The sequence below is a fragment of the Macrobrachium rosenbergii genome, chromosome 42 (genome assembly GCF_040412425.1).
Source record: "Macrobrachium rosenbergii isolate ZJJX-2024 chromosome 42, ASM4041242v1, whole genome shotgun sequence".
Classification (NCBI taxonomy): Eukaryota; Metazoa; Arthropoda; class Malacostraca; order Decapoda; family Palaemonidae; genus Macrobrachium; species Macrobrachium rosenbergii.
Window position 1 is genome coordinate 52,110,614 of NC_089782.1, and position 18,305 is coordinate 52,128,918.

Below are 18,305 nucleotides of genomic sequence, written 5' to 3' on the forward strand. Positions count from 1 at the left end.
TCGTAAAAGGTACAGGATGTGGTCCTTGGTCCCTTTCGGCCACGCAAAACACGGCGTTGAAAAGCTGTGTCACCTTGGGTGCTTGGTCCCTCTCCAACATCCAAATCTAAAACTCGCCTCACACGCTCACTACCGACAGGCATCACGCGCCTTTCACGGTCCTGACGGCGTTGGGGCATCTCTGCAAACATCTTGTTGCGTCACAAATACTCTAACACTCGCAAAAGTTATGCAAAACATGAATGCGTCAAAAAATCACTCTCCGACGATGCGTCGCTGATGCTTTATAGTGCGAGAAGAAAGAAATTCGCACATGCGCAGCTGGGTAACGCTTGTAAACAAAACAACAGCGTGATCCGTGAACTCCCAGCATCCCTAAAGGCGCATGATTTAAAATCTTTCGCAAACTAGGCCTATAACTATTTTTCTGCGAATATTTAATAAAAATTTTTGTAGTCGACGTATCTTACATCCACTTGGCACCCGACAGACAATTTTAGTCGACGTACAATACGTCCAGTCGGTGTTTAAGGGTTAAACAATCAACTGAGTAGACATAACACCAGAATAAGTAAAAACGCTACAGACACATTACATTTTTAGTAAATCTGTCTATACCTATATAATTAGTACTGTCGGTGGTAACAACCTCATACTAGGTGCAAATGATGGCAGAAGTCACATACATAGCAAAGGTTAATGTTTACCAAATTGATCTTCTGGCTAACGTAATATACGAGACTGTGAGCGTGAAAAACGGAGAAACAGGTGATGGAGAGCACAGAACCACACCGGCCCGTGAACCGACCTGTTTCCCTGACAATGGACTCTTCCAACTGTTGCAGGGCAGCCCTAGGCTAAGGCTAAAGACGGGCGAGGGCACCAACACCTTACCTCTTATAAGAGAATGCAAAAACATTGCACACTATGGGAGGACCTGGACCGGTTCCATAACCAGTTCAGAAACCCTTTGTACTGACCAAAATAAGGTTCACGTCCTGTTCTAAATTCTCAATACACTTTTCTTGAACCGAAAGGGGAGTGAAAGGCAGAGCTAAAGAGGAAGCCTCAGTACTAACCAGGCCATTAGCAAAGGAAAACCCTGGACTGACTATGGATAAGTAGAGACAAAGGACCTGGAGAAGGGGGAGAAATAACAGGTTGATAACCTGACCTAATTGCTTTCGCAATCTATCTGCTTCCTTTCTCTTCCTATACTAACGACCTTAAGCAGAAAGTCCTTTGAAAATCCATACTTTCTCACATCTATTCTCAAGGTTACACTTTATACCACTGCAGCCAGCATAAACAGAGTGAATCATCTAAAAAATCAACATCCTGCTAACAAGGTAATCATTCCTACAGAACCTGACATTCTTAGCCCTGATTCCAGTGGAGGCATCCTAGGAAAAATAAATGTACAGTACCATGACAGCAGCAAACAGCCATGAAATACCAACAAGCACCTATACACAATAATGGCAAGGAGAATTCTGACAAGGGCTAAAACATTTGAAACACACCTGGTGGAAAACAGGCGTACTATACAGTCATCCTGGCAACCATTCAATCTTTTGTTTGAATGCCAACTCACCTATCATTGCGGAGATATAAGCTAACATTAACAGAGGGTAAGATTCATCATAAATATAGTAATGTTCTTATCTAATCAATAATTCAGTTACAGGTTTCTCTTCTCTGCTTTCATAAGTCTGTCATCTAAATATTTTTATGCACACTGAATGGCTTGTCCATCACCAAGGGCGTAGGTAATGGGCTCTTTAAACTGAACCAATTTAAAAAGCATGCACAGGTCAGCCTAAATCACAAGCCAGGTTTTGTTTCTAGCTAAAAGAAATAAATTTTCAATGTACCCACATCATCTAGGCCTAATCTTGTCAATTTTCAATTTAGTCTCTATGATGAGTACTGCAACAGACAACGGCATGATGATCATCTTATTTCTTCTAAACAACTGAGGCATATCCGCAAGTCACAGTTAAAGAAATGTTACAGGATGTCTACCCAAGACTGATAAAATATTGTGCAAATTTTTATACCACAACAGCTCATTAGGTAATTTCAATGGAACATGCAATGCACGTAATAAAGGCAGTACAATGGTGGTTTGACTCATTACAGCAAGCCTATGCATAAATTTCCAACGAAGAAAGAATTTATCACCAAAGGCTCACTCTTCTAAAAATCTGCATTATCACAAAAATGGCATCCTTAAACAGTAAATATGGTAAGAAAAATATTTTTTTGGGGTTTTCTTATGTTTATGGGTAACATGAATGTTTCAAGATAATTGAGTAATTGTAGAGAATACTCGTTCATGTGTCATTCTGATATGGATGGTATCACATCTGGGGGAGTCCAAGTGCTCTAAGCCAGGTCATGCCTTAGGCTAAGTTAAGGGAGGGTTAGATTAAGATTTATCCCTGCTGATATTTGTCACTGAGATTGATTTTGTATTGACTGAGATGGATGCTTAGGCTGATACACATGTTCAAACGGCTAAGAATAAGTTAGCACAAGTGCAGGTCAGAGCATGTAATTGTTTGTAGATTGCTAGACCAAGAGTGGTTTTCAGAAAAATGTAACAAATAGTTTTACACCGTTGCATTTCATTTCAAAAGGTGATCTAGACATCAATGTAATAGCTACTTTATAGGCTACTACTGTGGAATGATGAAGCTAGTACACACACACACAGGTTTAAAACAACGTTTTCAATACAATTCTATTTGGGTTAGTGAAAATAAAAAGTAATTTTAGCAATTTTTATTCTATTAAATTCTCCATGTCTTTCATTCGTCTATAATTGTAAAAATGGTAAAAATGACATTTTTATGATAAAATAAAGTTTTATATATACTTACCAAGTAATTACATTGCTATAGTTTCTATTAACCGGCAGCTAAAAATTTTGCAATTCGCGGGTCGCGCTATTTTGTTTGGCTAGGTGACTAACCCCGCCCACTTTCAGGGTAAGAAAGGAACAACTAGCAAAAATATTCAATTTGTTTGTGCCATATGTTCATGTGAGGGGAAGAGGGAGGCTCTAATCAAGTAATTACTTGTAAAGTATATATAAAACTTTATCATAAAAATGTCATTTTTATATAAGTAACTTTCCAAGTAATTACATTGCTGATTCCCACATTGACGGGAGGTGGGATGCATGAACAAATCTATCCCAAAACATTAATAATGGCAGTGAATTGAGAATAGAAAGGATTGCTAGCATTAAAAAATGCCTGTTGTTTCCTTACCTGATAAGGGGGTTACTGCAGGAAGGTACTGCCTCTATTGGCACGGTGGTATAGCCGAGGCTTGCCTACTATATTAGTGGGTACCTTGTAGCAAGGATGATTTCAACTGCTGACAAACGTGATGATGTTGCCCCTGCCCAGGGCACAGTACAGGAAAACAACAATGAAATAAACGTTACCTAATACCACAAAAAGTTAAAAACCACTGCCCAGCTGCAAAGTACTGGAGGGCACTCGGGTACACTGTACACCCAGGCTCCCTTAAAAACTCAACCACCTCAAATCAAAGCAACGAAAGGAAGGAAGGATTGCTTCCTACGCTTCTTCCCCCAACACCACGCCAGCCACCGAAAACGGAACCAAAGTACTGCAATTATCATAAACTGCTTCAATTTCCTTCAAATAGTGAGTAGCAAAGACCAACTTACATTCCAAAAAAATCGCTTGCAACATCGAGGAGAAGGACAAATTACGCTTGAATGCCAACGAAGTGGCTACAGCCCTATTTTCATGAGCTCTCACTTTACACAATGGCAAAAACTTATCTTCAACAGAATAATGGGCTTCTGAGATGAGGTTTCTACGGAAGAATGCCAGGGCACTCTTTGAAAGTGGCCAAGAAGGATTCCTAACAGAACACCGTAAGGCATTTGAAGGACCACGAATCTTCTTTGTTCTGTGAAGATAAAACCTTAGCGCTCTCATAGGACACAATACTCTCCCTTCCTCATTTGGGCCTATAATCTCATACAAGCTTTTAAATGCAGAGGAACGAGGCCATGGATTGAACTGGACTCATTCTTGGCTAGAATTCCTAAAGAGAAGGAACAGACAGCATTCTCTTGGGAAAACCCACTCTTTTCTCTACTGCATGGATCTCACCGATTCATTTTGCTAAAGAGGGTCTTTCTAGTCAAGTCTCTCAAGGAAATAGAATGCATAGGCTCAAATCGGGGACCTGACTACCATTTAAGGACCACGCCCAGGTTCCATGGCACTACTGCTACCTCTTCCTGTCTTGTAGAGTCAAACAATCTAATTAGATCAGATAAATCCTGATCAGAGGAAAGGTTCACTCCCCTGTGTCTGGAGACAGGGCTTAACATGGCCCTATAACCCTTGATCGTAAAGTATGACAGGTTCCTGTCGGTCTCAAGATAAACCTGTCGATCTTAAGATACAGTAGAAAGTCTGCTATTTCGGCTACAGATGTCTGAAAAGATGACACTCTGTGCTTCCTGCACCATTCTCTGAAAACTTTCCACTTAGCCTGATATACTCTATCGGAGGACTGTTGCCTGCATTTGGCAACAGCTTGCGAAGCCGATCTTGAAAACCCCTTCTTTCTAAGAAGTTTCCTGACAGTCTGTATCCTGTCAGGGCCAGAGTAGACATCCCTGATGAAAACGCCAGAGGTGGGGTTCTTTTAGCAGATGAGGTTTTTGAGGTAGCAACCTCAGAAAGTCTGCAAGGAGGTCAACAAGATCCGGGTACCATTCCTTCGTTGGCCAAAACGGGCCCTTAGGATCATTACCAGATTTTGGTGTTTGGAATTGCTGATCACCTATCTTATCATGCTGAAAAGGGGGAAATGCATAAAGGTGACTGTTTGACCAGTCCTGAAGCAAACGCATCGGTCACCCACACTAAAGGATCCCGAACTGGCAAGCAGAATAGAGGGAGACGTTGGTTTCTGGAAGTCGCGAACAGGTCTAAGACCAGAGTCCCCCAAACTTTCAAAGATCCAAGCAAACATGAGCATCCAGAGTCCACTCCATGGGTAACACCTGTCTTCGGTAATTTAGCTCGTCAGCCAGAACGTTGAGCTTCCCCTGAATGAAGCGAGTAAGAAGCTTGACTTGAAATTGCTCTGCCCAAAACAGAAGATCCCTTGCCATCTTGAAAAGGGAGAAAGTGTGTGTCCTGCCTTGGTTTTGATATGCACCAGGACTTCGTACTATCGGAGTGCACTGTGATTGTCTTGTTGTACAGTACACTTCTTCTTTGAAAAATTGTAACCCCAGATGAACAGCCTTCAACTCCTGGACATTTATGTGACAATTTCTTTGTTCCGGAGACCAGGTCCCTGAAATTTCCTTGTCTCCCAGCAGAGCTCCTCAACCTAGGTTCAACACGTCTGAGAAGAAGTCTAGGTTGGGGTTCAACAGAAGGAGAGATTTCCCTTGCGACAACCTTCCTTCTAAGCTACACCAACGCAGATCCTCTTTTATCTCTGGATTTACTCGGAACACGAAAGAGCCTGGGTATTTTTTCCTGTTCCAACTGATTCTTAAGAAGAATTGTAGCAGAAAGAGTATGGGTATTTTTTCCTGTTCCAACTGATTCTTAAGAAGAATTGGAGCAGTCTCATATGAAGTCTGCCCAGGAGTACAAATTGTTCTATGGATGATAACATCCTGAGAAGACTCATCCATTCATTGGCAGAGCATTGGTCCAGAAGAAGAAATCTGTGCACTGTCTTGAGGCAAGACTGCATTCTGTTCGGTGAGGGAAAAACCTGAAAACTCTGCGGGTCTATTATCATCGCTAAATAAAGAATTCATTGTCACGGAATCAATAGAGACTTCTGAACCCTGATCATCAATCCCAGCTCCTGGGTTAGGAGAAGAGTCTTTTGAAGGTCCTCTGAACATTTCTCTTTCAATTGGGCACAAAGTAGCTAACGGAGTGAGCACTCTGGTAAACACTTGAGGCGCCGTCGATAACCCGAAACACAGAGCATGGAACTGGAACACTTTGTTCCCAAACATGAACCTCAGAAACTTCCTCGATTCCCAATGTATTGGAACATGGAAGTACACATCCTGCATGTCTATAGATGTCATCCAGTATCCCTAGCGAATGGATGACATGAAGGTTCGATTTGTCTCCATCTTGAACTTTGTCTTCTGAACAGACATTCAATGCGCTGACGTCCAGGACGGGCCTCCAGCCCCCTGAAGCTTTTGGCACCACAAAAAGATGATTGTAGCACCCTGGGAAGCCCCATTCTCTACTAATTCCTATCATCCCCTTCTTGAGAAGGGACGACACTTCCTCTGAGAGGGACCAATGACTTCTTGAGCCTTTGGAGTACATTGACAATGTTATTGGAGAGCTACTTAAAGGTGGCTTTTCTTTGAAGGGAATAGAATAGCCTTCCCTCAGAACGTTGGCAATCCAGGGCTCTGCCTCCTCTCTTTCCACTTCTCCCAGAAGAGAAGGAGCCTGGCTCCTAAAGAAGTTTGGAGGACAAAATTCTCACTTGTGAGAGGCAGAATGGGATGAGGATCTCTTAATGGCTCTGGAGACGAATCTGTCGGACAAACGGGAGCTAGACAGTGATCTTTGTCAACTGCCATGAAAGGGCTCAGTCTGCAGCAGGGAGACTGTCCTGGAGGTAAGAGAGGACACCTCCTTAGGACGCCTAGAGGATTGGGCAAGAAGATCTACGTATTCTTCTTCTGAAAATCCGAAGAAATCCCCAGAACTGTAGCCTGCAGGAACAGGCGATGATGATCCAGCGGGGAAAACAGAAGGGCCGACTTCTGAGAGGGAGTCACTCCCCTAAGATGTGCAGGAACACCACAGTTCTCTCTTCTTTAGAACTCCCATTGTGTAAAGGGAAGCTAATTCCTGGGAACTGTCCCAGATTCCTTTATCGATACACGAGAGGACCCCCAGCAAGCCAGAGGCACTATCTTCAGGAACAGCAGGGCAGTCCTTAATCTTACGGGCAAGAAAGCCCACTGCCCAAACAAGAAAACTCAACACTTTGAACACATTAAACAAGTTTTTAAGAAGGTGTAAGAGCTCTGTCAAACTGAACATGATCTTCTCTGAAGCAAAGGCAGATCTACGAGAGGAATCGATCAACCCGGAGAAGTCCCCCTGGGAGAAAGAAGAAACTCCCAGAGAAGGAACTTCCCTGTGGCATAAGAGAACTGTCTCCTCTTAGACAATCTAGAAGGAAGGAGACAGAAAATGGCTCTACTTGTTCCCTCTTCTCCGCTAGCCATCCCTCAATAACACTGAAAGCTTTCTTGGCAGAAGAAGAAAGCACTAACTTGGGTACTCTCGAAGACTCTGAAGACTGTGACTCCCCAAGAAAAGTTGACACGTGTGAAGAAGGAGCCGCAGGCGAAAAGCAATTTGGGAAGGTAGCAAGAAGATACCTTAGCAGCGATACATAAGCTGAAGGATATGAAGAATTAAGCTGATGGGACACTAATTAAATCGGCCTCAGTCAAATCATGAAGTCATGGACGGACACTCGTGCATACATACATCATGTATTTATATTGAGCAATAACTTCTTCTTACTCGTCCGAGGGTACAGGAGACAAAGCCAAGTCCGTAGGTTAGGGGGTTGACGGAGCCTTCTACAACAGGATCAAAATACTGCTGAGCTTGCTCTAATTTGGGTCTACCACAGAGGGCGCTTGCTTGCTAGAAGAGGGTAAAGCCTGAGGATCAGAAGCTCGAGACACAGAAAAATGCCCAACTGCTTGAGAAACAATAACAGCCGAAGGAGTTAAAGCATTGGCGGCATAAGCACGGTGACTCTCTGGCACCAATGGAAGATCGGGCGCCAAAAGGAAGCTTGGGCACCACTGGAGCTTCACCTTGATTGGCAATCCATGAATCAAAGATTGGACGGCGAAACGGCCACTCTGTGACACTCTAGAGAAACGATTGCTCTGAAGGAGCAGCAAGAGAAGGAGCCAATGAGTGCTGAGACGATTTCGGGCACTCTGAAGAAACCGGGCATTCGGCAGTCAAGGGAGCTTCCAAAACTACAGGGAGTTCGGGAGCCAGCGGAGTCTCAGGTGCAAGAGGACGCTCAGAAGAAGACGCCTTAGACGAAGAGCGCTTATGAGAAGGAGGGTACTTGGAAGTCACTCTCTGACTCTCTACCAAGGGAGGAACAGTAGGAAAAAGTTCCCAACTGTCCCAATGACTGCAAGTTGGGAGAGGACTGCAAACAGGTTCCTTGAATTTCTTACATGGTACTGGTGGAGAATGAGAATCATCACCAGCACGCCTTTTCAAAGGGCATGATTCATCCACAAAATGCCATTGCAGTCTGGGAGAAGCATCATCTGAGCTAGATGAAAGATGATGCACGTCCAGGGATATGCCCTTCCAGCGGCGTTTGGCTGCAACCTGGGATTCAACAAGAGATTCAACCGAGGGGGGCTACTACTCATGGGCAGACCCCATCAACCTCCCTTAGGTTACCAGTTTGACTCCTTCCAGGTTTAGGGAGTATGACATTGACCTTTGACTAGAAGAATCAGCGGGATGGGCAGCCACCTCCTCCACCAACACATCACCGGCGCTAGGCGCAATTGGGCGCTCCACTGACACTGCACTGGCACTAGGAGTAACAGGACGCTCCGAATCACTCATTGTCCATAAGGACCTTAACCGAAGAGGCTAATTGCCCAATAGATTTAACAATCAATTCGAACCTTTTATCAATTTTACACTCAAGGCTGGCAATGGTGTTGGGTTCGGAGGCGAGAGAGCAGGGTAAAAGAGCAGGTTGCATAGCAGGAGAACTGGGTGTGGGATGAACAGAAATAACAGGAATGTCAATCTCGACGTTAGCATTATCAATATCATGATCAACAGGAGATCCCTGACTGACTTACAACTTAATAATCTGTCTGGCTGTCGCTTTCCTCTTTTTAACTCTAGCCAGTTTGTTTAAATGAGATCCTTAAGTCTTCCAGTTCTTACTGTCCCAGTCTACACATTCATTACATCGTAAGTCTTCTGAACAAGTTTGTCCCCTACAATCCGTGCAGATAGAATGTGAATCGTACAATTCCTTAGTCAAACGCGTATTGCAGCCTTTGCTGCAATACTTAAAGCTGGTCGCACTTGAGTCTGACAATTGGAAAAAACAAATCAACTTAAGTCACAATTGGTAAATAAGGACAGTCGTTATAAAGAGAATCACAATAAAGGTCAAAAAACAGTCTAACTCTGTCTAATAATGCCGAAGGCCTATCAAAGCAAGGATACTTCACCATGTACGATGGGAAATCAATAAGAAAGACGAATTCCAAAATTACAGCTGCTGCTAAAAGCTGGTGTACAGCCATCAGCCGGCAGAAACAAACTGAATACTTTTGCTAGTTGTTCCTCTCTTACCCCAAAAGTGGGCAGGGTTAGTCACCTAGCCAAACAAAACAGCACGACCAGTGAATTTCAAAATTTTTAGCAGCCGGTTAATACAAACTACAGCAGTGTAATTACTTGTTAAGTTACTTATATAAAACTTGAGTTTAGTTGCGCAGCCTATATCTCGCTAGGGAAACCACGAAAAACTTTTTTGGCGTAATTTTCGTAGACATGCAGTAAATAAATATGCAAGAGGCTACAATAAACGGTAAGGGGAACCTTGTTGGGAAACTGGGGTTTTTGGGTGGGGAGAACGGGCACAAAGGTATACAGTATCTCACTAGGAAATCCATGAAAAGAGGTTTTTTTGGCGTAATTTTTGTAGACATGAAGTAAATTAATATTCAAGAGGCTACAATACATGGTAAGGGGGACTTTGTTAGAAAACCGGGGTTTGTGGGTGGGGGGAACGGACACAAAGGTACCAGTATATCTCGTTAGGAAATCAACAAAAAGCGTTTTTTTTGGCGTAATTTTCGTAGATATGCAGTAAACGAATATGCAAGAGGCTACAATAAATGGTAAGGGGGACCTTGTTGGGAAACCAGGGTTTTTGGGTGGGGGGAATGGACACAAAGGTAAAGGATGTCCGTAGCTTTTAGTAATATCACCGTTTTTAAAGTAAATTGTATTTTTCCTAACTAAACAAACCCGAGGTCCTCTACATCACAAATTACTTACGGCAAAGCTGGACATTTTAAACTCTTGAACAAGGTGGGTAGGCGGTAACCGCCACCAGGTAGGCGGGAATACCCACATGCCCAGATGTAAAATTCTAGTTTGCCTTTCAGCCCGGGTTCAGATTGAGGGGTGGCATGAGGCGGTCATAAAAATGTAATATAATGGACCTCAGGTTTGTATAGTTAAGAACAATACAATTTACTTTTAAGAATTGTGATTTGTTCCAACACGATATACAAACCTTCAGTCCTTCACACTAGGGAGAATCACTAGTTGGAGGGAGGAATCTGAGTGAGTCTCTTAAACTGACTGGAGTTCTGTACACCTGGGCTACTCCTCCTGGTCGAAAGAGCGAGGAGGAGTGCCGTGCCTCTAACATATTGATCAGAGTGTAGGAACTGCAAGATCAAATGTCAGATATCTGGACCTTTTCGAATGAGTGAGGAATCATAACTCATACAAAATAGGTTGAAAAGAATCTAAGAGTCAGAGGCATTAAGGAAAACCCAAAAAAGGGTTTTCCTTATTGCCAGAGTCTCCTTCCCCACCTTGATAGAGGAAGGAGAGGAATTGCTTCTATGATTCTAGAAGAAAAATAGAATGGGTGCTCAATGTGTAGTCTTACCGCATCAGACGCCAGATCCAGCAAGCGTTGATTCGAGTCCCATTCGAGTCCTGAAGGAAGAGAAGTAGAAGGAAGAGAAAGGAGGAGGAGGAGAGGCCAGTCACTCCTGGGATCCTTCTTACTTCCAGAACCAACACCTTAGGCGAGATGCTACATGTCCTCTTGAAGGAGCCAGGTAAAAAAACACAACTTGTTGAGCAGCCACCACAGGACCAAGGAAAGAAGGTTCCAAGGGCGTGTCAGCAAGACCGAAGGTAGATGACAAGAATGTGGTTTATGAGACCACATCTTGCTTCCAGACTGACAGAAACTTCGAATGCGAGGGATGGACCAAGCCACTGACCGTGAGCTCGGGTGGATTGTACAGGTATCGTTGTCATCAGCTGCCGGGTACATCCTTCGATCGCTTCATGAAGCCAGGAGAAAGAAGTGTCCTTAGACACTTCTTCCTTGGGCGAGTAGTACTAGTGAAAGCGTTGGCGACATCCAGGTTAGGAATGTCAAGCCTTTTCAGAAAGTACCGCAGCTCCCTAATAGGACAAAGTAATCATTGATCTGGATCATCGATACAAAGTCCAAGGAGGACGGGAACAAGAAGGACTCGAACCTGACAAGAGATGCTGATGGATTCAGAGTCCGCTGCGACATCCGAGAAGGAGTTGAGGTATTGATCCCCTTCACCTGTTCTTCCATCTTCTATACAAAGGCAGGAGCAAGATGAGAGATGGTCCTAAGAGGGAACACCTCTGACCGACAACTCTCATAAGGGCACGTGCAAAGCACGAGACAGAAACCCTAAACGAGAGTCACATGCCACCCAGGGATCAGTTCCCTGGGACAGCAAGACCGAAGAAGCTTCTCATCAGTAGCTAAATCTCGACTGAGGTGAAAAAGGCTACTTCAGATAAAAGACTAGGTCACAAGGGCCTACGTTCTTCACAACTGAAACGAACAGAAGCAACCCTCGGCAGAGAAGACAAGGAAGTCCCGACTTGCTGAAGAGCTAATCTGACCTGAGAAGAAGTTCTGTCAACGACACCAACTAACAAAGACGGATTCAGTCCCTGGAATAGCGCTGCACAGGACTTCAAGAGATATCCAGCCATATCCATTGCCACTCGGCGACAATGCCTATGCTTGCAAGGGAAGTTGGAAAGTCTCCCAGTACTGAACTCACAGGGATATACTGACTGGAAAACTGCTTCTTGTGTAGCTGCCACAGGAGATTGGGTTAAAGAGAACTATTCTCGATACCTCAGAAGCAGAGCTACCAGGTAGGGGCGAAAGGTGAAGTCTTACAGTATTTATCTGTAGTAACTTGGGGTGAGCAATGCTTGTTGAACCCCTAGTGAAACAGACAAATGCAGCAGGAAAAACGTAGACATCGATGTTTACCATAATGATAGCATGTCTCACCGTAGCGGCCCATGGGTCAGGTACGAAGGAGAGAGAAAACTACTGATGGTAGGGATCTCTCAGCCAAGCAGTCTCTTTGTGAATCTTCGAGAAGAAAAGAGTGAAGAGCATACTCCGTCCCGGACACTCAAACCTGAGGCTGAGTTCACCTACCCATACACCCCCACCAGGAATGTATCTGGCTAACTGCGATATCAAGTGCACTATATAACACTCGAGTACCTGCAAGTGCCAACAAATGAAACAGGAGGAAAAAATGATTCCCTCGTTTGATGACGTATGCCACTACTGTGATGTTGTTGTTTAACGAAACCACTGAGTGTCGCAAAACTCATCCTGATATTCTTGAGATCAGGATGTTGATGAGAAGGTATTTATCGTCTTAGTCACACACCTTCAAGTCAAAGTATTACAGGTGTGCACCTATTCCTCGATCGGTGTATCCGAGAGTAGACACATGACATGAGGAAAATATGCAAGCATATTCGAAGGTTCCTTTCAATCAAGCATTAGCCTAACTCTTCGAAGGGGAAAGAAGGCTGGAGGACTGGAAGCAGACCTCCTTCAATCTCCACCATGAGGCGGCTTCTGTAAGATGACAGGACATCAAGACAATTAGCCCTAGCCGAGCTGGCATTTCCCAAATCGGGAGCACAGGAGAGGAGGTGGGACGGAAGTTTGATGAAAAGAATTGCCGAGACCCAAGGGAAATAGATACTTCCCCTGAGAGAATCCATTCCCAGATCTCATCAATGTCTCTGTCAGGTCCAGAGACTTAACAAGTATCGCTTCTTCCAGGCATCTGCAGTAGGAGAACTTCTGTCTCGTTAATACTTCTGCCCTCCTTCCATATGGAAAAGAGGGTGAAAAGACACACAATTATGCGCACTTTCCCGGAAGGGAAGAAGAGGGTTGTGTGTTTCAGCGATCATCTTCTGAAGCCTGGGACTTCTTAGGAGTCGAAGAGGGCTGGCTTGAACTTAAGGTCGAGCCGAGATGACAAAGGCCCAAGGGTCTTGGCCACTGTCCAAAGGACAAGGCAGTGCCCTGGCATGAACCTTGATTACCGCAGTATCTGGCAAATCTCTGAAAGAGAAAGGCAGAACCGAGTAAAAGTTCGTTCCTAGGGGTAGAGCCAACTTGGGACTTACGAAACCAGAGATCAATTAGGACAGTACTTCTTCTTAGCACAGTAACTGCCCACAGATTGGCGCCTGGTGTAAGAGGACCCACCTCGGACAGGACCAGTCTCCAGACGGCAGGGTTCACTCCAGGAATGGTTGCATCCTAGGGGAGAAAGCCTAAAACGTGAAGGATCGTGGATCCATCAGGAGACTGCCTGGAGGAAACCAATGTGTCCTTCAGGATCGCCACCTCTTGTTGCGGAAAAGAATGCCCTTCACAGCAAGGAGAAGCAGAGAGAGAACCCAGTCCGGATGAAGCAGAGTCAGAACAACCTGCAGTCAGCAAGACCCCTCTGATGAGAGAAGAATTTTGTACTCTGTTGAGGCAGGGGAAGAGCTTGGTGTCTCAATCTGAATGAACTTCTTGTCGAGGAAAAGAATTCATCTGGTCGAGAACACTCTCACAAGCAAGAACATGATGGCTCCAGAAACTCGGCCCCTTCAGGAACTGCAAGGGTTGCAAGTGATGAAGATTATTCATTCATCAGGGGAGCTGCAGTTCTGTTCCGGAGATCCTCGCGCTGATGAATCGGAGCAAAGTTATCCAAGAAACAAGGGTGATCGTGGCTTGAAGAGGAAGACCCTCACTGCTTCCGAAGCATGAAACTCCTGTACCTCTCTCCCTGGAGGAAGACCTTGACAGATCCCAAGAAACCCTCCTTGGATACCTGGTTATACTACGAGATGATCAGGGGACCGACACCAAAAGCACGCCAGGCAGCCAAACTCCAAAAGACAAATTCATCAGAGTTATCTCTGTCCATCTCGCACCTCTCGGAACAACCGAGAGGAAAAGAGAAAAGATGAGGAGAAAGAGCACCCGTACCTGTCCTGCCAGTACACCAGTAGGAGAGGTGGATCATGAGCGATAATCAACCGAAGGTGATGATTGCCACATGGGGGAAGAAGATCGCTTGTGCTGTGGCAAAGCCCTTTTCCTGGAAAGAACAGAAAGTTCACTTCAACAGTGCTGAGGCAAAGCGAGCCAAACCAGTCTCGCGAATGCAACCAGGGGCTGGGCGGGGCGAGCAAGCCGAGAGAGCAGAATTTTTAAGGTACATGTATATATTTATTTGTTTTGTATGATAAATAAAATTTTTACCTAATAATAAGTACTAATTTTCAAACATTAATAAGATTAAATAATATAACAATAATAATAATAATAATAATAATAATAATAATAATAATACAGTAATATAACTGTAATTACAAAATTCATATGTGATACATATTTTAACAAAAAATATCTTCCCTCATCTTCTGTAAGAAGCTCGAAGGCAAAGCAGTCAGACATGTCAACTTAACATGACAAGAAGGGGGAGTGTTGCTGATTAGAGGGTCAGAGGTTTCTCTCTCTCTCTCTCTCTCTCTCTCTCTCTCTCTCTCTCTCTCTCTCTCTCTCTTTCTCTCTCTCTCTCTCTTTAATAATTCATAAAAAATTTCACTCTTAAGTAAGGACAACTATTATCTCTCTCTCTCTCTCTCTCTCTCTCTCTCTCTCTCTCTCTCTCTCTCTCTCTCTCTCTCTCTCTCTCTCTCTCTCTCTCTCTAGTTCATAGTTAGCGTAAACTACGTATTACTGTTTCTCTTTACAGTAATACCTCGAGCTTACATGATTCGAGTTCTATGCGCGAATTCACACACACACGAACTTTTCACTGAAACCTAACTAATTGGCATACGCGATTTTTTGAACAGACACGCTGAAATTCTGAGAAACCCTGCAGAAGTGGTTATGTTTAATTTTTGAAGTAATTTATAAGTTTTCATGCTTCTATGTGTAAAATCTGTATGAAAAATGTATTATTTTTATTTTTGTACACATGCATAAATATGATGCAAAGGTAATTTCAGCACATTCAGTTAGTGTACTTTTACAAGATGTGATACCCATTTGCAAAGTTACTGCACTTTTCAAAGATAATACCCCTGCAAAAATGCTTGTTTAATGTTTGAAGTACAGTACATTTATAAGTTTTCATGCTTTTTACAGTAAAATTGATATGGAAAATTTATATTTATATTTTTGTACATAAATATCATACAAGTATTATGTCCATTTGCAAAGTCTTTGTCACTAGGACTTTACATGACCTCGAGATGAGGTTGTTCAGTCGCGCTCGTTTGATAAAATGAATTCGTTAATGTAATAACAGAAATGTAACTAAGAGTTGTATAAGTGTCATTCTTTGAAAGTTACTTTGTTAACCTTGGAGAAAAGTGTGATGCAATCTGTATGTGCATGTAATTAAAGCATGTTCAGTTGGTGTACTTTTACAAGATGTGATACCCATTCGGAAAGTTACTGCACTTTTCAACGATGATACCCCTGCAGAAAGTGTGTTTAATTTTTGAAGTACTACTTTATAAGTTTCGTGTTTTTAGGTGTAAAATCAGAATGGAAAATTTGTATTTATATATTTGCACATAAATACGATACAAAAGCAGTACAGTTACTGTATTATGCCCACTTGCAAAGTCTTACCTCACATGACCTCGAGATGAGGTTGTTCAGTCGTGCTTATTTGATAAAATGAGTTCGTTAACATACTAAAACATATCAGAGACATAACTAAGAGTTGTATTAGTGTCGTTCTGTGAAAATGACTTTGTTAACCTCAAAGAAAAGTACTAGTGCGTCTGTATTACTTTACATATTACAGTAGTAAATTAACTATTATGAAACCCCAAATCTCATCGACAAAGCGTATCTGGCTTGGGCGATGATGTAGGCTCCATAGTCACGCCACTGGCTAGAATAAGAGGTAGACAATCACAGAGCAGGCCAAAGTTCGCTGACTGTTAGAATGCTTCGGCATCAGTTAAAACGCGCTTAGTATGTATCTCGTGCAATTGTGAGAAATTGTGTGCTCAAGTATTTCAGTGTTCTTACTTTTAATCATCAAGATGCCCAAACATCCCACTTTTCTAAAGCTCCTAGCAGTCTTCCTAAGAAGAAGAGGAAGGTGATGACAATAGAAGAAAAAGTTAAAGTGTTAGATATGTTGAAATCTGGTCAGACTGCTTCAAGCATAGGGCAGCAGTTGGGGTTGAATGAGAGCTCTGTACGCTCTATAAAGAAGAAAGAGGTGGAAATTCAGAAAATGGTCTCCAAGAGCTACCTCAATAAAGCGAAGCAGGTTTCGACCAAGAGAGACCCAAACATTGTGAAGATGGAATCTGCCCTTTCGTTATGGATAGAAGACTGCTGTAAAAAAGACATCCCCTTGCAGGGTAACATGATTCGGGAGAAGGCTTTGCAACTTTATAATACGACTGTCGAAGAGGGAACAGAAGAACCGCAGCCAGGAACATCAGCATCACCAGACCGTGGAAGTTTTCAGACCAGCAGGGGGTGGTTTGACAAGTTTGACATCAGGAGTGTGAAGTTGCATGGAGGCTGCATCTGCTGACACAGAAGCTGCAGAGAGCTATCAGGACACCTTCAAAGGGATCATCCAGGAAATGGGATACAGGCCTGAACAGGTTTTCAACATGGATGAGAATGGGCTATTCTGGAAGAGAATGCCATCAAGAACATACCTGATGAAGGACGGGGCCAAAGGTCCTGGATGTCAGGCGCAAAAAGACAGAATCACACTCATGTATGGGAATGCTGATGGCCACATGCTCAAACCAGGCCTGATTTGTAAGTCTGCAAACCTATGGGCCCTGAAAAATAAAAAGAATACCCTGCCTGTCTACTGGATGCATAACCCCAAGGCCTGGATAAGATGCATAACCCCAAGGCCTGGATAATCAAAGTCTTAGCATCCGACTGGTTCCACCAGTGTTTCATCCCTGAAGTGAAGACTTACCTTTCCGACCTAGGCCTTGAATTTAAGGTGCTGCTGATCATGAACAATGCTGGAGGGCACCCCACAGATCTGTCACATGATGGCGTGCAGATCGAATTCCTCCCTGCCAACACCACCTCTCTTATGCAACCTATGGACCAAGGCATGATCCGAGCATTTAAGGCCCTCTACACATGTAATGCTCTGCAACACCTGGTTAATGCAATGGATGCCATGGAGGACTTCACCTTGAAAGAATACTGGAAGACATTCACCATAGCATCATGCCTTTCAATAATTCAGTCTGCTCTCCAAGACATGAAAAAGGAAACACTCAATGCATGCTGCAAAAAACTGTGGCCTGAAGCAGTCCATGACTACAAGGGCTTCTCGCCAGAGGAGATTCACAATGGGGCTGTCAACAAGGCTGTGAAACTGGCAAAATTGCTTGGGGGTGAAGGATTTACTGATTGCACCGAAGGCGTCAACGCTCCCATCGATGCCCACTCTGATCCCCTGACAGATGATGAATAACTTGAGCTGACTAAGTCAGCAAGTGAAGAGGAAGAAGAATCAGCTCAAGAACAAGAGGATGAGGGTCTTTCAATTGATCGTCTTGGGATAATCCTGAGGGCACAACAGCAGGTGCTATCCTATATAGAAGAGTATATAATTTTAAACTGATTGAATTTTACCTGTACTGTACTACCTTATGAACATTATGTATATGTTTTTGTTATTTTATTGAATTGTACCTTTGTTATGACTGTGACACATGAAGTTTGACTAGTGACGCAAAGAAAACGGCTTTTACTCTAAGCGAAAAATAAAATGGCACCCCATGAATTTGGGGTAACATTAGTATACGTACACACCTACTGTAAAATGACATTTTTATAATAAAATAAAGTTTTATATATACTTACCAAATAATTACATAGCTATAGTTTCTACTTACTGGCAGCTCAAAATTCGAAGTCGCGGTAGCGCATCTTTTGTTTTGAGTGTAGGTATGTTGCCCCACCCACTTTGGGAAGAATAGGTACAACTTAGCTAAGGAGCTCAATTCGTTTATGCTCTATGTCCATGAGAGGAGGAGGCGGGCTCCGATCATGTAATTATTTGGTAA

At 43.3% G+C, this 18,305-nt stretch overlaps 1 protein-coding gene across 1 annotated transcript; it reads left to right on the forward strand.

Annotated features, from left to right (window-relative positions):
* Positions 1-16,874: 16,874 nt before the first annotated feature.
* LOC136827831 (tigger transposable element-derived protein 1-like) lies at positions 16,875-17,710 on the forward strand. The gene is made up of 2 exons (XM_067085290.1): positions 16,875-17,028; positions 17,211-17,710. The coding sequence occupies exons 1-2, from the start codon at positions 16,875-16,877 to the stop codon at positions 17,708-17,710; spliced, it is 654 nt and encodes a 217-aa protein (XP_066941391.1).
* Positions 17,711-18,305: the final 595 nt, after the last annotated feature.